General features: G+C 31.4%; 2 protein-coding genes across 3 annotated transcripts in view; one reads left to right on the forward strand and one right to left on the reverse strand.

Annotated features, from left to right (window-relative positions):
* Positions 1-21,963, reverse strand: part of LOC143084319 (uncharacterized) — a 53,844-nt gene that overhangs the window by 25,083 nt on the left and 6,798 nt on the right. The gene's annotated exons all lie outside the window — the stretch shown is intronic.
* LOC143083992 (protein PML-like) lies at positions 7,489-17,008 on the forward strand. 2 transcript variants are annotated; one of them, XM_076260403.1, is made up of 7 exons: positions 7,489-8,172; positions 10,320-10,500; positions 11,251-11,336; positions 12,082-12,282; positions 14,361-14,500; positions 15,142-15,332; positions 15,890-17,008. In XM_076260403.1, the coding sequence occupies exons 1-5, from the start codon at positions 7,719-7,721 to the stop codon at positions 14,366-14,368; spliced, it is 930 nt and encodes a 309-aa protein (XP_076116518.1). In that variant the 5' UTR covers positions 7,489-7,718; the 3' UTR covers positions 14,369-14,500; positions 15,142-15,332; positions 15,890-17,008. The 2 variants fall into 2 exon arrangements, with proteins under 2 accessions (XP_076116518.1, XP_076116517.1); XM_076260402.1 differs by lacking the exons at positions 7,489-8,172; positions 10,320-10,500; positions 11,251-11,336; positions 12,082-12,282 and having other exon boundaries at positions 14,115-14,500; positions 15,890-17,003.

The following is a 21,963-nucleotide window of genomic DNA, read 5'->3' on the forward strand; positions in this document are numbered from 1 at the left end:
AGATGTAAGTCAAGATATGAAGCCGACTTAACTGTATCTGTAGTATCCTTTATCTCCAATTCGATGGGATAGATGCGATCCACATAGTCACCAAATTTTGAATTGTTTAGTGAAAGAACGTCATCTATATAGCGGAAAGTAGAGTTAAAGGATATTGCTAACTTCTTATCTTTCTTCCTAAGAAGTTCCTGCATGAAGTCAGCCTCATAATAATAAAGAAACAAGTCAGCAAGTAGAGGGGCACAGTTTGTTCCCATTGGGATGCCGACAGTCTGTTGAAAAACACGTCCTCCGAACGTAACAAATATGTTGTCAATCAAGAAATCAAGCATCTTGATAATATCGGTTTCAGAGAATTTTTTGTTTGAATCAGAATGGTTCTTTACAAAGTATGATTTATCAGGTAGTATTACTTCAATACTGATCGTGTTTAACCACTCATTAAACGAGTGTGCTTTTCCATAGTAATATGTAAAATATTTGGCCCAAATTGATATAGTTGTTGAAAAATTTGAAATTACCTAACCTCCAAATTCCAGCGTTTGCCCAGTTTTTATAGTAGACACTTGAACCACCAATTGTAATGTTTTCTACCTCCCATAAAGAAGAAGATATAATTGCATCACTTCATTTTGGTTTCTAGAGTGATTAAGGCTTTTCCAAGCATCAAAAGCCTCTTGCCAAAATTTATTTGATGACCTTTTAATAGGCCCAATATAACTTAAATCAATAAAATGTTTTTTGCTCAACAATAGAGACTAGTCTCACCCACTTTGAATTCGAATTATACATCCGTCTTGTCCATGTAAGTTTCAGTCCCTGTCTAAATGCTTTTAAATTTAGCATTTTAAACCACCCATATAATAATCTTGACATAAAAGATCTCGTTTGACCTTATCTGGTTTATTATTCCAGATAAAAGCATACATTTTATTTGTTAAATTACATAAAAGAGGGACGAAAGATACCAGACGGACAGTCAAAATCATAAATTGAAAAAAAAACTGACAACGCCATGCCTAAAAAATGAAAAGGACAAACAGGCAAACAATAGTTCACATGACACAAGATAGAAAACTTAAGAATAAACACGAAACCCACCCAAAACTAGTTGTTCCGGAAGGGTAAGCAAATCCTGCTCCACATGTTGTACCCTTCGTTTTGTCTATGAGATAACAAATCAAGTAAATAATCTAATTCGGTAGGTCACATTAAATATTCTCATCTGGACTATGGATAGATAGAAACAGATGATTTAATTTAGATATAACCAAAGTATTTAAAAGTTTTTAAAATGGTGATCTTTCCAAAAAGGTGAGATACTGTTTTGACAATGTTTTCAAAGTGTTGTCTATATAATCATAAACTGGCCTATAATTAAGATTAATCATTCTGTCTAGTCAACTGAAAAAAAGTCATTACAAGGAGCTTAAATGTACAGGAGCCCCATTTCAATCCCCACTTTAGACAAATTTTATCCAGGCTATGTGTATTGCACTTGTTTTTTCTATATCAATATTACGTCCCGATATTTCAGCATACAATAAGAGAACGCAAAGAGATGCATCGACGGATTCAGGCGAGCCATCTAATATCAATAATGTATCATCTGCATATTGAGAAAGTACAAATTCTGTGTCATCTATAGTAATACCCTTAATATCCTTACTATTTCTTACCAAGATGCCTAATATTTCTGCACATAACTAGAAAATATACGGGGATTAAAGATCTTCCTGTCTTCAGCCTCTCTCTACAGTGAAGAATTCTGACAGAAAAGAGTTTTGTGTTACTGCAGCTGTTATATTGTTATAGGATAACCCCAAGTGGGGTTCGTGTTGTTTATTCATTAGTTTTCTATGTTGTGTTACGTGTACTAATGTTTTTCTGTTTGTCTTTTTCATTTTTAGCCATGGCGTTGTCAGTTTGTTTTAGATTTATGAGTTTGACTGTCCCTTTGGTATCTTTCGTCCCTCTTTTATAGAAGGTTTAAACCCTGGATATAAGTGATTCACCAAAATCAAATATCTTAATGTATCATAAAGAAAGAAATGACCACGATATGGAATCGAATGCTTTCTCAAAATCAATCAGCAAGAGAATTCCTGGAATATTTCTTTCTTCAGTAAAATGTAAAATATCATATATTTATCGATAATTTTCACCTATATATCTACCATAAACAAAACCAGTTTGATCAAAACGTATTAATTTTGACAAAATAGATTTTATTCTCTTTAATATACAGCTTGATGACAATTTATATGTAGAATTTAGAAGAGTAATAGGTCTCCATTTTTTAAGAAATTGTTCTGGTTTACCATCTTTTAGAATACATGTCATCACTCCCTGCCTCTGGGTGACAGACATTTGACCCTTCCCATATCTAAAATTTACCAAATGAATATCAATCAAAAAAAATAAAATTAATTCTGCAGTGTAACCATCAGATCCCGGACTATTGTTATTTTTCATTCTCTTTTATAATGCTGCAGTTAATTTAGAACCAGATGCTCCGCAGGGCGTAGCTTTATACGACCGCAGAGGTTGAACCCTGAACGGTTGGGGCAAGTATGGACATAACATTCAAGCTGGATTCAGCTCTAAATTTGGATTGTGATTAAACAGTTGACACAGCATAGGTTTCTGACACAGAATGAATGTGTTCTAATGAAATTATTTTTTTGTTTTCTCTTAGAGCAATTCACTATGCTGTTGAATATCATTCCTCTCAAAAAAATGTTTGAAGAAATTTTCTTTTTATTTATGAAATTTCAAATGAGAAAATTGAACCCATTTTTTTTAATCACATCCCCCTTTCCCTTATTCCAAAACTAATCTCAATTAAAATTTCTAATGGAGTTTGCAACAATTACTACTCATTTAAATACATCATGAAATATTAAGATGTAAAAAAACTGCTTGTTATCACTGAATGGTAGAGATTATTTTAATTTATCAGTTGGTAGTAAAAAGTGAATATACATTGAATATTGTATATATAACAAAGATTTAAGTTGATTCTGGACAAAGAAAGATAACTCCAAATAAAAAAAATCTAACAATTAGTTATTTCTTGCTTACTATTCTGAACAAAGAAAGATAACTCTAATTAAAAACAAAATTGCTATTTCACAATATTTTGCAATAAGATATTTCTTGCCATTGCGCAATACTGTGCAATTGAAAAGACTTGTTATTGCACAAAACTTAATATAATAATTTTAGATCCTGATTTGGACCAACTTGAAAACTGGGCTCATAATCTAAAATCTAAGTACATGTTTGGATTCAGCATATCAAAGAACCCCAAGATTTCAATTTTTGTTAAAATCAAACTAAGTTTAATTTTGGACCCTTTGGACTTTAATGTAGACCAATTTGAAAACAAGACCAAAAATGAGGAATCTACATACACAGTTAGATTTGGCACATCAAAGAACCCCATTTATTCAATTTTTGATGAAATCAAACAAAGTTTAATTTTGGACCCCGATTTGGACCAACTTGAAAACTGGGCCGATAATCAAGAATCTAAGTACATTTTTAGATTCAGCATATCAAAGAACCCAACCGATTAATTTTTTGTCAAAATCAAACGAAGTTTAATTTTGGACCCTTTGGACCTTAGTGTAGACCAATTTGAAAACGGGACAAAAAGTAAAAAATCTACATACACAGTTAGATTCGGCATATCAAAGAACCCCAATTATTCAATTTTGATGAAATCAAACAAAGTTTAATTTTGGACCTTTTGGGCCCCTTATTCCTAAACTGTTGGGACCAAAACTCCCAAAATCATTACCAACCTTCCTTTTATGGTCATAAACCTTGTGTTTAAATTTCATAGATTTCTATTTACTTATACTAAAGTTATGGTGCGAAAACCAAGAAAATGTTTATTTGGGTCCCTTTTTGGCCCCTAATTCCTAAACTGTTGGGACCTAAACTCCCAAAATCAATACCAACCTTCCTTTTGTGGTCATAAACATTGTGTTTAAATTTCATTATTTTCTATTTACTTAAACTAAAAGTTATTGTGCGAAAACCAAGAATAATGCTTATTTGGGCCCTTTTTTGGCCCCTAATTCCTACACTGTTGAAACCAAAACTCCCAAAATCAATCCCAACCTTTCTTTTGTGGTCATAAACCTTGTGTCAAAATTTCATAGATTTCTATTAACTTAAACTAAAGTTATAGTGCGAAAACCAAGAAAATGCTTATTTGGGCCCTTTTTGGTCCCTAATTCCTAAAATGTTGGGACCAAAACTCCCAAAGTCAAAACCTTGTGATAAAATTTTATAGATTTATATTCACTTTTACTAAAGTTAGAGTGCGAAAACTAAAAGTATTCTGACGACGACGACGACGACGACAACGACGACGACGACGCAGACGACGACGCCAACGTGATAGCAATATACGACGAAATTTTTTTCAAAATTAGCGGTCGTATAAAAACTAATATTTCCCTCCAATAACTACTTTTCATCCTCGCTTAGCTTCGGTATATCATCATAACAGTTGTCCCGTGTTAAATCAACCCTTTTCAAACGATCTTGTTTTTTATCAAGTTTCCCATAAAACACCCGGGTCTGATTTGTAATTTCTTTTTGTTCTTCCACCATAACACCATTTCCTAAAGTAAGTTTTTCAATTGTCTTGAAAACATAATTTCTAGTCTCAAGATTTAAAAAAAAAATGGTAGGTTTTTCTCCTTCTTCAATCCACTGACTTCTTGAACAAACAAATTGTCCCTGAATTTTCTTTTGTCTATACATTTTAAGTTATGTTTTTTTATGATCAATCTCTTTGAAATTTTCTACTGTAAGTGCATTTTCTTCTACTTGTTTTTTAATTTTAAAATAATCTCATTTTCAGTTTTTATACCCGCCGTTTTTTTATAATAGGCATATGAAATAGTTTTACCGCGTATTTTTGTGAGTAAAGTTTCGAAAAAAAACTGGTCATCAACAGTAAATTCAATTTCAAAGTTGCCAATATTTTGTAAATGTTCATCTCTATATATCTTGGCGGTATATTGTTCTTTTACTGTACTTTTTTTTTTTATATCTTTAACATAGTCAGTATCAAGAAGAAGGGAATTATTTAATTTCAAAAGGCCTCTGCCTTTTATAAAATCATTAATCTTGAAAGAAAAGATCACTGGTGAATGATCACACCTGTAACTATTATCAATTTTAACATCACTAACAAAGTGAAAAATATTATCAGAAATCAGAAAAAAGACGAAAGAAGAATGTTTTCCTTTAAGTAAATATTTTCATATTGGGTTTAATTCTCTAAATGCATCAACTAGATTTTAGTATAGAGTCAGATAAAGGGTGTTCATGAGCGAAATATTTTGTTTTTATTAAGGTTGTATGTCTATACGATAACACTTAGCAGGGTTCATTTCAGTTTATCAAATGTTATGACAAACACAACCATTATTCCTATTTATTATTTAAGGAAGTACACATAGGGAGCAGTTGATTCCGGCCTACCATGTTGCAGACAACTAACACTGTAACCGCAATACAAAAAAAGACTAGAGCGATGGTGATTTTACAAATCAGGATTACGCTCGAGATTAAACAACATTAAAAAAACATTGCTAATACTCTAAAAAACAAATTTATATCAAATTGTCTACATAAAATCACGAGAATCTTACATAATCAAACGATAAATTAACTTTAGTATTTAAGATTATATCAGTATACTTTATTTCAGTTGTATTTATCGTGCGGCATTATTTTAAACATAGGATACCCCATTTGCAGACCAAATTCATCTTTCAGTCCCGTTGCTGCCTGACATGGTTAAACATATACTCCCACATGTAATGCTCAAAACTACTATAAACTTGAATCGTTCTTTTCTTTCTTTTTCGTTTCATTTCCTTTGTGAGCATGAAAAAAGTAAAATCACAAAAATACCGAAGGTACGCACATACCAAATATAGTTATCCAATTACTTATAACATATGTATAATAAGAGAGAATTTAACATAACAAAAAATCTTAACTTTTTTTTCAAGTAGTCACTGAACCATGAAAATGAGGTCAAGGACATTGGACATGTGACTGACGGAAAGTTCGTAACATGAGGCATCTATATACAAAGTATGAAGCATCCAGGTCTTCTACCTTTTAAAATATAAAGGTTTTAAGAAGTTAGCTAACGCCGACCGCCGCCATCTGATCACTATCCCTATGTCGAGCTTTCTGCAACAAAAGTTGCGGGCTCGACAAAAAACAGACCAAAAAACAAAAACTTAACTATAACTACTGAACCATGAAAATGAGGTAAAGGTCAGATGACACTTGCCAGTTGAACATGTACACCTTAAAGTCATTCCATACACCAAATATACTAAACCTATTGCTTATAGTATCTGAGATATGGACTTGACCACCAAAACTTAACCTTGTTCACTGATCAATGAAATGAGGTCGAGGTCAAGTGAAACCTGTCTGATGGGCATGAGAACCTTGCAAGGTACGTACATACCAAATATAGTTATCCTATTACTTAAAATAAGAGAGAATTTAACATTTTAAAAAATCCGAAATTTTTTTCAAGTAGTCACTGAACCATGAAAATGAGGTCATGGACATTGGACATTTGACTTGACTTTGTAACATGACGCATCCATATACAAAGTATGAAGCAACCAGGTCCTCTAACTTCTAAAATATAAAGTTTTTAAGAAGTTAGCTAACGCCACCGCCGGATCACTATCCCTATGTCGAGCTTTCTGCAACAACAGTCGCAGGCTCGACAAAAATGTATTCATTTTAAAAATGTACTTTCATTTTCAGACTTATTTTAGTCAGAGAATTACAGACTTGTTTAGGTCTATTTATGTTTATGAATTTATTTATAATTTTAGTTGGTAGCCAAAGTGCACCACGTATGACAACATAAAACTTCCAGAGAGTTTAAATCTATATCAGTATATCACATTATTTAATTGAACATTTTTACTTAACATAGATTACTTTCTTCATTTTGTTTGGTTACAGATGGTTGCATTGTAATGTAAATAAACATTATTTCGTTTTTTTAGGCTCTCCTGCATATTTTTTTCTTACAAGACATAGCATTGTTTTTCAATGTTCATGTAGATGCTTGACCTTTTTATGAATATGCATGGGTCTTGAAGTTGACCAATTTTGGTAACTTATTGACTTGTATCAGTCATCAAAGTTTAATGAAAACTGCTCTAAGCCCTTTAAGGATATTATCCAAAAACTTGCAAATCATCCCATTTTTTTATGAATAAAATCTTATAACTCGGAAACGTAACATGGAAAATTGGTTTAAGGATGTTCGCTACTCATTATTTTGACACCGTTTGCGCACCCTAGTTGAGAACGAATGCCGTAATATATTTTTTATTTTTTATAAATTTAAAACAATGTATTTGACTCAAAGTTATCAAATATTATATCTTACCTTATTTTTAGTGAAATTTTGATTTTAAACCAATTTTAAATGTCAAATTAATCCAGAATATACGACAATAATATTTACGCGGTATTTCGCCTATTTTCGGCATTGTTTACATTGACACCAGACGACATCAGAAGACCCGTCAACAGATCGTTTACCAGTATATTTGAACATTTTTTAACCATTTTACATCAAACTTTTATATCTTATTTACTTTTAATATACATCGATGCTATTTTTATAAGATCATTATTCAATGGGGAGGTTTAGACACGGATTTTTGTCTTGTAAACAAAAACAGAAAATTGCGTCAATTAGGAAGGGTCAGAACATCAGACAAACGGCTCGAACAGTATTACTAGATCATGCATATACAACTTCATATCCATCGTCTTCATATAAACAACCAGACCTGTCAAATTTTATAAATGAGGAAGTCATAGATGAAAACAATGTTAACATAACATCAGACGACAGCTGGAGAAATGGAAGAAGGGTCGTAGAACTTGGGGTATTGGCAGATCATCTCGCTGCGTGCAAACAATGTGGTCTTCCACTCTCTTTACAAAACTGTTTAAACATAACAACATGTGGCCTGGCTGCTTTCTTGAAAGTTTTATGTGTCAACCAAAGTTGTAAAAACATCAATGCCATACCAACAGGAAAACAGCACAACAGAATATGGGATGTAAATACAAAGTTAGCAACAGGTAAATGTAATCATCGCATCCCAGTTGCGGATCCAGATTTTTTCATAGATGGGGGCCCACTGACTGACATAAGAGGGGGCCCACTCCAGTCATGCTTCAGTATTTCCCTATATAAGCAACCAATTTTTTTCCCTAAAGCCGCCTCTGCATTCATTCAAAGATGTCTTACTTTATAAATTCTTTATAAGTTAAATAACAAACAAGTCTATAAATTGATAATAAGGCTGAAAGAAAAAATATGTGGTTTTCTTGTTCACCTGTAGCAATAATGTACATGCATGTGCAATCCTCTATTTTTTATCTCTCAAATATGTGTATTAAACATATAATATATTATGGATATTTTACACTAAGCATGTAGTGGCTGTTAAACTTCATATCTGATATCTCATCCTAATTTTCTCAATCATGTTTTTTTCTTCCTTAAAAAAATATTTTGATCCCATAAAGTCATGCCATATTTGATGAAAAAAATATTGTGGTCAAGAAGATGACAAAAAAAATATTCAGAATCTTGCTTTCCCCTATATTAAAACCTTATACAGGTAACATATAGCAGGGGTAAATCCAACCATTTTAAACAGGAGGTGTTCCTAACCCAAGAGAAAAAAGGGGGTGTGTGTTCCATTTACATGTCCCCATTCCAATGCATTGATCGTCCAAAAAAGGGGGGTTCCAACCCCAGAACTCCCCTGGATCCGAGCCTGTGAGTGTGAAGTGTTAAACTTTGATAAAAATAATTTGATGGAAAACTTACAAATAAAAAATTATGTTAACAAATTGTGTGGAAAAAAATCTGACTAGAACAAACAGCCACAACCATGTAACCCCCTTTGAAGTGAATTAAATTGGTTTCTTCCCTAGAAAACTTTATACTGTAAATTCAGAAATTATTGTGAAAAAATGTGACTGAGTTGTAAATAATTTAAACTTGAATTTTGAAATATCATGAATATTTTACATGAATTTTTCTCAAAATCATGAAAATTTAAATACTGAAAATCTAAAATAACAAAATTGCAATAATGAATGTTCAAACTTCAAAGTAATTTCTGAATTTACAGTAGTTTTAATTATTTAAAACTTTAGTCTAAAGGATAAGTACATTTCACACAATAAAATGACTTCAGATCTATACATGTACTTATACATACATAAATATTGGCCTTCAGTCTCTGAGAGAACAGATTATAATTTTGCTACATTTAGCTGAAATTTTGATTAAAATTTACTTGATAAGTATCAAGCAAGCAGATTTACTACATGTAGTACAACGGTTGACCAACCTTGGGGTTTTAGTCAGACAATCATGTACATGTACAAAATGTAGATATGATGTAAAAAGAAGGCAAGTTAACCATTTATGAAAGCTTCATATTTGCTATTGGTTCTGTCTAACTCTTTATAAGTTCTATATAAATGTCCATGCACATGTACATTTATATGAATCATAATTTTAATTGCAATAGTAACTACATGTATGTATGGACCATTGTTGGGAATTCCAGATATTTTCATCCTTCCAAAAACATCTAATTTTAAATCTAAAAGGTTTAATAATACAAAGACACTTATAACCACACCACTTCTGACTGAAGTCACACACACAAATAATTGGGGTCAGAGTTTTAACTGTTAGATTTAAACCTTCCCCTTTTATATAAAAAAAAAAATGGGTAATGAGTGGTATGATTGCAAATGGGACAACTCTCCACAAGAGACAAAATGACAAAGAAATTAACAACTTCAGGTCACTGTACGTCCTTCAACAATAAGCGAAGCCGGTACCTAATAATAAACTATAACAGACCCTGAAATTACAAAGAGAAACTAATGTCCGAATTCATGCAGAAAAAAATGAACGGAAAACAAATTTATGATGAAGCACATATCAACAAACGACAACCACTGAATAACAGGCTCCTAATTACTTGGGACAGGCACATACATGTAAAAAATGTACTATTACATGTACATACAAAATATGTGGTGCGGTTAGACATGTTAGATATGAAAAAGTGAAAAGATTATATAGGGTAAAACTAAGGCCCAACTTCAGGGTAGGCGGTTAGTCATCCCTTAGGGGGCTAGATTTATAACAAAAATCAACCTCCAGATTTAATAAATTTTGTTTTCTATTATTTTAGCATCAATTCATACTGGTCTTGGTGAAAGGCAAGTAAATGGTTTTCTATCCACATTGAATATACCTCCAGTTAGCCACAGAATGTTTGACCAACGACAAAATGAAATTGGAACAATTCTTGAAGAAATTGCAGAGAAATCGATGAAGGAATGGACAGAGAAAGAAAAGAGTATGACGAAAGAGTAAGTTAATAGAAATGATTTTGGAGTTTGAGGAATAGTAAATTTAGAAATTATTGAGTGCATTTATCTATTATTGCGATTTCATTATTTTAAACTAAAATGTGATTTAAATTTTTGCAATGTTGATAAAAATCCTTTTTACATAGAAATAAATTATAATAAATTTCAAAATGTGAATTTGAATTATTGCCATATACATGTATTACTAAACCTGTCGCAATTTTTTCGCAATAATAAAAACAATTAATGCAATAATTTCAGAAATAGCAGTATAGCTATAGTACTTCAATTTTAATGAAAGAAATTATTTAGTCTTCTTATAAATATTGATTGAAATTCATATTGATTAGTGGTTCTTAATATCTTGTCGTTCATGCAGGTTTCACGCTTCATTGAAGACCCATTGGTGGCCTTAATTCGGCTGTTGTGTGCTCTATAGTAGGGTTGATGTCGCTTTGACACATTCTCCATTTCCATTCTCAATTTTAATTGTTTCCTGCATGCTCAATCAGGACAAGAGCAAGTTATACAAATTACAATACATCCAAATTTCAGGTATAAATCAATGTTTATAGTCAATTTAGAATTTGATAAAAAGGCATTTTTTAACATTACTTTAAAAATGGTGTACAAATAAAATAACATAATGTTTAGAAATTATTAAAAGTATTATTAACAGTTTATCCCAGCTGCTATAAAATGATATACAGGTATCCATGTGTTACTAATTTCCATTTTTTTTACTTAAAGATGTAGTGGAAACGACGACATAACCGTAGCAGTTGATGCAGGGTGGCAAAAAAGAGGTAGTGGCAGATCGTATGATAGTCTCACAGGTAAGTTAAAGAAATTTTTATGTGTTTTATTACTTTGAACGACAAAACTTTATAAAAAGAAAACTAGACCATAGTTGTTAATGTTTATGTAATTTTGGTCTTTTGTGGATAGTTGTCTCATTGGCAATCATACCACATCTTCCTTTTTATATAGACATAGATTTTCAAGCGATACACATATAACCAATTAAACATACACCGGGGAATTTTTTCTTAATACTACTCCACATGAAAATTTTCATACAAATAATTATGTCTGGTGTCTGACAGCTTAGGGGGTATTTAGTGTTATACATGTATATCCTTGTCCTTTGGTAAGAGTCGGCTGTACTGTAGACATCAGTCTGTCTGTTACATTGTCAGTCTATTTATATTTACTTATTCGTTTTATATTGTCTTATCAGGGCCTTTTATAGCTGACTATGCGGTATGGGTCCCATTGTTGAAGGCCGTACAGTGACCTATAGTTGTTAATGTCTCTGTCATTTTGGTCTTTTGTGGATAGTTGTGTAATTGGCAATCATACCACATCTTCTTTTTTTATATAAATCAAATGTTTTCAAATTTGAAAACAATTATTATGATTAAAATACATACACTTTAAGTTTGATTTTCAGTCTGATACCCTGTAGGGTTTTTAAACAGGAGCCTTTATGTCCTTGATACAGTCTTCTTTTATTTTTATAAAATGTAAATGTATTCTCCAATTTGAATGAATTGATTTATTGTATGAATTATTGTACAGGTCATTGCTCAATGATTGGAACAAGAACAGGCATGATATTAGATTATAGTTTAAGATCAAGAACATGCAGAGTATGTGTGACAGCTAGAAGGATGAAAAAGATACCTAAAGTACATACTTGCAGAAAGAATTATAGTGGGAGTTCCAAAGCAATGGAAGCTGACATGGTAGTACAAATGGTAGCTGATGCAAGAATAAAAGGTACGAACATTATGACGATAGTTGGAGATGAGGATGCTACAACCATAGCCAGACTGAGAAATAAAGTAGACAAGTCAATAATAAAGCTTTCGGATAGTAATCATGTCAAGAAAACCCTAGGAAAGAATCTTTTTGCTCTGAGAAATAAACATTCTCGCCTTACTACAAAGATCATTTACTATTTTATGAAATGTTTTAATTTCTTGGTTGCACAAGCTAGAGGAAGACCAGAAGAAATATCAAAGAATTTACCTGCACTATCTAAACACCCCTTTGGTGACCACACCAGTTGCGATCCCAGTTGGTGCCAGTCTTTTGAAGACTCTAGTATGAAATTTCGCTCTTTACCATATGGTAAACCTCTAAAAGACAAGCAACTGCAGGCCTCATTGAGCACATTATTCAGTAATTACATAACACAGTCTGAAAAGCTAGCTAAACTTGAGAGTACACAAGGCAATGAAAGCTTTAATAATACAGTGGCTTCAAAAGCACCAAAAAACAGACATTATGGTAGTTCTGGAAGTCTTGGCTATAGGGTTGCTGCAAGTGTCATTCAAAAAAATAAAGGTCACAAGTACCTCGTAGATGTAAGCACAAAATTGAAAGCATATTTGAATTATTGTTAGTCTCCTAAACAAGCTTGAACACTGAATTTCATATGTTTCTTCTAGAATCATATGAATACATATACATTGTAGCCATTTAGATCCACTGAAACTAGATTTATACATAAACCAGCTGTAGCAAACTTTTTAGTAATAATAGTTTTCATATATGAAAAGTAATTTGTCTAAATATTGAACACAAAATTAAGTATCTCTCCAGCTTAGAATTGTGCAATAGGAGATACATTGATTTATAGCCTACATAAAATTACAATTAACTTGGACAAAGGGAGATAACTGTCAAATTTGTAATAATGTACAAACAGAATATTTATAGTTCACATTTAAAGGTCATATATGTCCTGTAATCAAGTAAAACTGCCACTTTAGACTACATTTAATTATTTTAGTTTAATTCTATATATAGAGCTAAAACATATCTATATACTGTATGAATAAATGGGTATATAAAACAACTTATTTTCCAAATTGCATGATTCTTAGATGGGTCTGCTACTTCAAGTTTGACATAGAAAACAAAATCATCACAATTCATGTTTGTTTGGGAGACTCTTTATTTTCCTAACTTTTGACAGGACATACTATGGTATACATTTCTGTCTGTCTTTGTAAACTCAGTTTGAATTGCAGAATTGTTTTGGAACTAGTATGAGAATTAATACTAACTGAAACTAAAATTTCTCCTATAAAACCACAAAAATAAATCATTTCATGAATAATGGGGTACCATATTTGCTTCTGGCCAATCTGTTTATTATGATTATGACATTTTAACATTATTTAATGTTGTTTTTTTCATTAATTGTTCACCTGTCAAAGGAAAGTTAGAGAGAAATAGGAAAGCAATATTTTTTCTACTTTTAGTTTTTCTAAAGAATTTGATGAATGCTGGCACATTGTCTTGAACACTATATAACTTATCTAAAAGTTTGATAGAATGTTTACCAACCAAATAAACATGATAAAAGGAATTACATTTTGCTCCAATTTTTATCCCTTTCCTTTGACAAAATAAAACAAATTGACAATTTATATATTGATTGCCACATTGCATTTTTGATTATATATTCATACTTTTGTTCTTGTTATTTCTTATGATATTAGATTACTATAAGTTCAAATTACTCATATCAGGCCAATGGCAATGGAGAATAAATTACATAACACGTAACAGAAAAACATATATTTTTATTAAAATAATTGTAATGTCATTAAAATCAGTATATATATATTGCTTTGTAATGGATATCAATATTTTCACACTAGAATAAAATAGTTTTTCAGTTCACAAATCAATGGGTGATAACTCTTTTCATGCCAGGTTAACTTAGTATATTAAATTCAGCAAAAAATATAAATATTTCACCTTTCATATAAAGTTGGAAGGAATTTACTTACTCATACTAATGAATGAACAAATATTTATTTATATATATAAATACATTACAGGCAAATAGAACAGCTGGTCTTTCACCTGGTGTTCACACATCCAAAGTTAGCGCGCTGAGAGATCTCCAGTACAAAAAGAGAAAGGCCATAGCGATTACAAAGAAGGCTAAACTGAGAAGATTAGAATTGAAGACAGAACGGTAATTTGAAAGATGCATTTACATAATAGATTAAAATATAAAGAGCCTGTTCAATGTTTCATTTTAAAAAGATATTGATATAGATGCTTATGAGACCTAAATCCCAAAAACAAAAGGAGTGCAAATCAGCCATCAGATAGATAACTTTAATAAACCAAATTACCCCCAAGATGGGTATTTTGTAAGATAAATATATAATGAAGATATCTGTAAATTTGATGAAAATCCTAGTTGCTTTGAAATAGTTATAATTTTTTTAAAGACTTTTGTGGGAACTGCACATTCTATTTTATTTTTACCTATAGATTAATTAAATCCTTAAACTTCACAGCAATACTCAGCCAATAGTCTTAACTTCATAACAAGCTAGGATTCAGTAAGATCCATATATAACTGAAATAGCAGTATAATTTTATGAAAATCCAAGTTAATTTGAAAAAAATAGTAAACAAATTTGAAAGTTGACTATCTAAATTAAGTCTGACTGAAAATTTTCTCACATCCTATACTACCTATTTATTAAATCCTCATATTTTATTGCAATAAATCAAACTTCCAAACAACCTGGCATTCTTTAAGATCAATGTATAATTGAGAAAAATGAAGAGTTTCATATTCATTGTTGAAAATGTTTTTTTCAGTAATCAAGATATATCAAGCTGTGAAGTGAGGGAAGGAATCAGTTACCAGTCAGGCATAGATATGGAAGAATCTAGATTGGATCCTGAAAACATAACAGAAATACCCCCTCCTAGAACTTCAAGAATAGAAGCCTCACCAAAGCATGATTCTGTTACAGAAATTTTCTTTGACATAGAAGCTACAGGACTAAGTATGTTATAATAAAAAAACATTTTTTTTTAAATACATTTATTGTCCACGCCACAACGTGATGGAGAGACCTTTAAAGTGATGCTCCTTGTCTGTCTGTCATTCAGTCAGTTACTTTATTAGGTCATTCAAATCTTGCAAAGCAGTTAGTCACCATATGTACTCGATCTTTTTACAACTGCCATTTATAATAATAATTTAACACAACTTATTGGAGATATTAGACGCTGATGTTTTTGACAATTCTACACTATACTAACACTTTTTAAATCCAACTCCTCAGAGAGTTATGGAACTTGTTTTTTTTTAGCTTTCAAGATCTACACTTTATATGAATACAAAGTCTGCCATGTACTTTGAAATAAAAGAAATATGTGGATTTCTTGTGTAAAAACTTGTACATTATATGAACTAAATGTTATCACTACTCATTGCTATACATTTTGTGGAGAAATTGGTAAACTTATTTTAATACAGAACCTTTACAACTACTGATACATGTAATTCTTATGTGAACATCTAGGAACTGGAATAAGTTGTATTTATATTGCTTTTTAGGTAGATCATCCCATATCACACAATTAGCAGCAAAGAGTGCAGCAGAATCTTTTTCCAGATTTGTCCTACCCCAGCACCAAATAACACCAAAGGCGGCAGAGATTACTGGATTGACATTTGAGAATGGGCAGTTATTATCAAATGGAAATGTGTTGCCTGCTGTCCATATCAAAAAGTGCCTCAATGACTTTATTTCTTTTCTTGAAAAAACTAAGAACAATGTTTTAATTGGCCATAATGTTCAAACATATGACTGTGTGTTATTGTACACTTCACTACAAAAATGTAATTTGCTTGATAAATTCAAGTCAACTGTGATAGGCTTTATTGACACATTGCCATTATTTAAACTTTCTCATCCAGGTCTGAATTCTTATTCACAGACAAATTTGTTTGAAACATTTATGAGCAAATCATATGAAGCCCACAGGGCTGATGAAGATGTTGATGCACTATGCACACTTGTCAATAAGAAAATTGAGTTAAATGTTCATTTTGAAAAAGTATATATACCAGAATGTGTCATATCAGACAAATTCAATTCTATGAAAGAATTGCATAAAAATTTGCCTTCTTTGAAGCTGTTGATTGATCGTAAGATACTTTCATTAGGAATGGCACGTATTATTGCCAGTAGTGGACTGTGCTTAGAGCACTTGAAGTTGGCCTTTTCTAGGAATGGTTGTAAAGGTATAAAAGATCTTTTCACAGAAAAGAGTGGTTCAGGTGTACGTGTCACAAAATCAGAAAAGATCATAAGACAGGTTTCAGATTTTTTGAAAGAATGATGTCATTTTCATGAACTTTTTGATGTTGTTTTGAATGTTTTTCAGTCCTTAGTTATATATTTTTTATGAAAAAAGGTCTTTGTTGTACCTAGTATACAGTGATCTAGATTTAAAACAAATTGTTTGGTTAAAAAAGATAACAGTATTTGATAAATTGACATATATGTTATGAAAAATGTCTAAATTTAAATTTCCCGTAGTTTTTCATGGAATTTTGATTTTTTTTCAGCTCTAATTCAAAATTTTGCACATTGACCTATACTTTTCTATTAATAATATCTTAAAATAAAGTCTTGTGAATTATTTCTGAATTTTTTTGAAAATTTCTTGTTATTTTATAAAGGTTAAATCAAAGGTTTCATTTTGATGTCATTCTCTTTCCCGTACTTTTTTGTTTATTTTTTTATTACGGGAAAAAACACATTGACTATATGCCTTGAATGCACAATTTTTGTAGAAATTGAAATAAAGGTATATTTTTATTGATATTAGAATAAAATATATTTACATTTGTATGAATTGTTGTTGTAATTGAAACTTCAATGCAGATGTTCCAATTCTTTGAAAATACCGGATTTTTCAATACTGACATTATGAGCGACCATAAATGCCATCCTTACGAAAAATATAGCGCATTGACCTATATTTTTTTTTTCATTTTTTCACTCCCATATGAAAGGAGTTATAAAAAAACACAACAGGAAAACTTTCTTGTTATTTTGAATTTCAGTAGCGAACCTCCTTAAGCGTTTTTGAGTTAATGTCCGACATGATGACTACGGACGGACAGGCAGACGGTCAACGGTATACTATAATACGTCCTGTAAGCATGTAAACGGGCGTATAAACATTATTGTTTCAGGTGCAATTTCTGCAAAATGGGCTGTCCCATTCGTTTGAAAAAATATTTTCAAAATATCTATATACTGTCTTTTCATCAATAAAAAAAGCTTATTTCCATGTCTCATAAAATTCCATGAAGTTCTGACAAAGTTACTAATAATTAAAAAACTTTTAACTACTAACTGAACCTAAATGTGGACACCTTCAACATAATTAATGTGAGCTTGTTATGTATCGCTTCAGCCAAAAATGTCATCAACTTGATATAAAACCAGTACTATGAATTTGGGAGTTCAAATAAAGAAAGTGTTTCTCTTTGCCTTAAAAATGCATAAGAGGTTCTGCAGAATCCTGAGTCTCGCCTGTGATTACTGCTATTCGTGAACTGTTGACTTAAAAAGTGAGTTCATTTATAAGAAATTCAAACTTTCTCTTTATATGCTATTTCATGGTCCTGAAGCTTAGTTTCTGTTCAAGTTTCATAATTATATAGAATCCATGAAGACTTAAACATTCATCATGTCATAAAAGTTTAATCCTAAACTGTAAATGTTAACTGTAAAGAGTCATTCTATCAGAAAAAAAAATCAAAATGAAAAAAAAAATCAAAAGTTTGCTTCAGACATTATCTCTAAATCAGCAAAAATCTTGTACCAAAGTTTCATAAAGTTTTATGAAGGTTTGATAAAGTAATTGATATGTAACAAACTGTATCCATTTGTTAACTGCAAAATAAACTAAGACCATTTATATGTTATATACATACAAAGGAAAAATTTTTTTTTCAAAATTTTGTTTCCGGTGTCAAATGGTATTTTGAACCCCATGGTTAAATGACCCCGGGGTCAAAATACCGCTATGGTAAATTTAACCCCCCCCCCCCCCCCCATGGTAAATTGAACCCCCCTGTATGGAAAATTGAACCCCATGGTAAATTGAACCCCCCCTGTTTTTTTCCATTCTAGATGATTAATAAAACATTTAACATTATATAAAAGCTAATCAAAAATTAAAAATCATTAATACAAGAAAGAGAGGTCAATTTTCAATGATTGGTTAAAAGAAAAATATTTGCTTGGTATAAGTGCTCTGAAGTCTTAACCAACAAAATTTCATTCAAAAAACTTCTTAAAGCATTATAACTAGACCATGTAGCTTGGACGCTTTAATTCTTTGAAATTTAGAATATTTATATAGAATGGTAGACTTAAGTTTTAATTCTCCATGGTAAAAAAGGGGGATTGGGTCAAATTACCATGGCTCAGTTAATCTAAAAAGTAAAATTTTCAAAACATCTTTTCAAGTTAATAAAATAAATGCAAACTACTTATTGGAGTATAATAAATATGTAAAGGAGTTACAGTAGCAAGATATTTTAACATTAAAGTTCTTTAGATGTATAGTAGGGGGTTCAATATACCATGGTAGGGGGGTCAAAAAGACATGGCTAAGTAAAATTTTCAAAATATATTTTCCAGCATGTTAAATACAAACAAACTACTTATTGGAGTATTGAAACTATGTAAAGGAGTTAGAAAAACTTGGATTTTTAAAATTCAAGTCTAAAGGAAGGGGGTTCAATATATCATGGAAAGGGGGGGGGTCAAAATATAATCTCTTCAAAATATCTTTCAAACATGTTAAATGCATTCAAACTACAAATTGGAGAATTATAACTATGTTATGGAGTTAGAATAGCTAGAATTTTTTAAATTGAAGGTCTATGGCAGGGGGTTCAATATACCGCAGGGAGTCAAAATACCATGGCTAAGTAAAATTATCAAAATATATTTTACAGTATGTTAAATACATACAAACTACTTATTAGAGAATTATAAATATGTAAAGGAGTTAGATTAGCTTGAATTTTTGAAATTCAACGTCTATAGTAGGGGTTTACTACACCGCAGGGAGGTTAAAATTCCATGGAAATGTTCTTTTCTTCAAAATATCTTTTCCAGCATGTTAAATGCATACAAACTTCTTATTGGAGTATTATTACTATGTTAAGGATTAAGAAAAGCCGGAATTTTTTTAATTGAAGGTCTATAGAGGGGGGTTCAATATACCACAGGGGGGGTCAATATACCATAGGGGGGTCAACATACCATGGAAATTATTTTTTTCAAAATATCTTTTACAGTATGTAAAATACATAAAAACTACATATTGAAGTATTATTACTATGTTCAGGATAGATAATAGCTGGAATTTTTGAAATTGAAGGTCTATGGTAGGGGGTTCAATATACCATGGTAGGGGGGTCAAAATACTGTGAAAATATTTTTTTCTTCAAAATATCATTTCCAGTATGTTAAATACATACACACTACTTATTGGAGTATTATAACTATGTTGAGGAGTTAGAATAGCAAGATTTTTTAAGAAGAGGCTGTCACAACGACACCAAACCGGATTTATTAGCATTTATTTGTGTCCTGGCAATATCACAAGAACCATTACTGATGATTGGTGAAAGTCAATATCAAATTTGACCTCTATTTTGTCATCAGTATCAACATATTAAAATTTGAAAAGCTTAGATTGAATGGTTTGTGAGTAAATGCAACAACGTGAATGGAAACACCATTTTACGATCTTTCAAGAACCATAACTCCTGAACGGTAAAAGTCAAAATCGTCATTATTGAACTTGACCTCTATTTTGTCATCAGTAACAACATATTAAAATTTGAAAAGCTTTAGTTGAAAGGTTCATGAGAAAATGCACGGACACGACTGGAAACACCATTTTTCAATCTTTCAAGAACCATAACTCCTGAACGGTAAAAGTCAAAATCGTCATTATTGAACTTGACCTCCATTTTGTCACCAGTAACAACATATTACAATTTGGGAAGCTTTGGTAGAACAGTTCATGCGTAAATGCACGGACACGACTGGAAACGCCATTTTTCAATCTTTCAAGAACCATAACTCCTGAACGGTAAAAGTCAAAATCGTCATTATTGAACTTGACCTCCATTTTGTCACCAGTAACAACATATTAAAATTTGGGAAGCTTTGGTAGAACTGTTCATGCGTAAATGCACGGACACGACTGGAAACGCCATTTTTCAATCTTTCAAGAACCATAATTCCTGAACGGTAAAAGTCAAAATGGCCATTATTGAACTTGACCTTCATTTAGTTGTCAGTAACAACATATTAAAATTTTAAAAGGTTTGGTTGAACGATTCTTGAGTTAATGTACGGACAACATTTGATTGCCGCCCGCCCGCCCGCCCGCCGAGCATCCCCAATTTAATAACCGACATTTTTGTCACAAAATCCGGTTAAAAATTGAAGGTCTATAGTAGGAGGTTCAATATACCGCAGGGGGGTCAAAATACCATGGAAATTATTTTTTTTCTATTATCTTTTCCAGAAAGATAAATACATACAAACTACTTATTGGGGTATTATTACTATGTAAAGGAGGTAGAGTAGTTTGGATTTTTGAAATTCAAGGTCTATAGTAGGGTTCAATTTTTAGGGGGTTCAAAATACCATATGACACCGGGTCATAATAAAGTCTGTCCACATTCCCTAAAACTCCATCTAGATTTGATACAGTTATTGATGTCTAAAAAAACATTTAATCACAGACTGAATCTAAATGTTGACGCTGGCCAAGATGAAATCTAGGATCCCTATGTCTCACTTTCATGAAATTACTTTTTTGTAACATTTATAAATTTCAAAGGCTCGACAAAAATCATACAATAATGTACCGGCCGCTAAAAAATATTTAATAAGTCAAAAAATAAAACAGATTTCTGCCATTTTAATCTTTCCGTCTTAGATGCAGTTATATAACTATTGTTTGTACCAATTAATCTGTTTATCTATCATATACTTTCAATATGCGATTTCAAATTCTCAATTATCAATTATCAAGGTTGATAGAAATGTTTTTTTCTGGGTTATTTCCCAATGTTTTTGACGGTTTGTCATTATGTAAAAGTTATTATTGGTGTTAAAATACCTCCTCACATAAAGGATTTTAAAAGCCCATTGTCCGCCGTGGTGATTTATATTAAACATCCATATTTTAGATTTAGCTTTTTAATGGCATTAGGAACTTTAATTTTAATATTTTGTTTTTCAAATAAGAAAATACACAAATTCACACTTAGTAAAAAGTTACATTATGAAAATAAGACTCGGTGATTGAAGAACAGATCAGACGAACATCTCAATATTCTCAAAAGCATTTCGCTAGTGGGTAACTATAAAGACACAAACACGTCGTATATCGGTCAACCAATTTGTTATAATGACTGTAAAATTACATTTTGTAAGGTAGACTGAGTGTTCATTTGTCAGTTTTCTCATAGCTCTGTTGAAGCGAACATGTGTAAATATAACTCAAGCTACGCAATTATTGAAATAATTTTAATGTGGACATTCGTATCTGGTGCAGAAAAAAATAGTACACAAG

Source organism: Mytilus galloprovincialis, chromosome 7 (genome assembly GCF_965363235.1).
Source record: "Mytilus galloprovincialis chromosome 7, xbMytGall1.hap1.1, whole genome shotgun sequence".
Taxonomy (NCBI): Eukaryota; Metazoa; Mollusca; class Bivalvia; order Mytilida; family Mytilidae; genus Mytilus; species Mytilus galloprovincialis.

What these genes read in the sequence shown, in the direction of transcription:
- LOC143083992 (XM_076260402.1), top strand. Translation starts at nt 14,322, where the DNA reads ATGAACAAATATTTATTTATATATATAAATACATTACAGGCAAATAGA. An exon ending in TTAGAATTGAAGACAGAACG is followed by an intron (nt 14,501 to 15,141) that starts GTAATTTGAAAG and finishes TGTTTTTTTCAG; the next exon opens with TAATCAAGATATATCAAGCT. An exon ending in CATAGAAGCTACAGGACTAA is followed by an intron (nt 15,333 to 15,889) that starts GTATGTTATAAT and finishes ATTGCTTTTTAG; the next exon opens with GTAGATCATCCCATATCACA.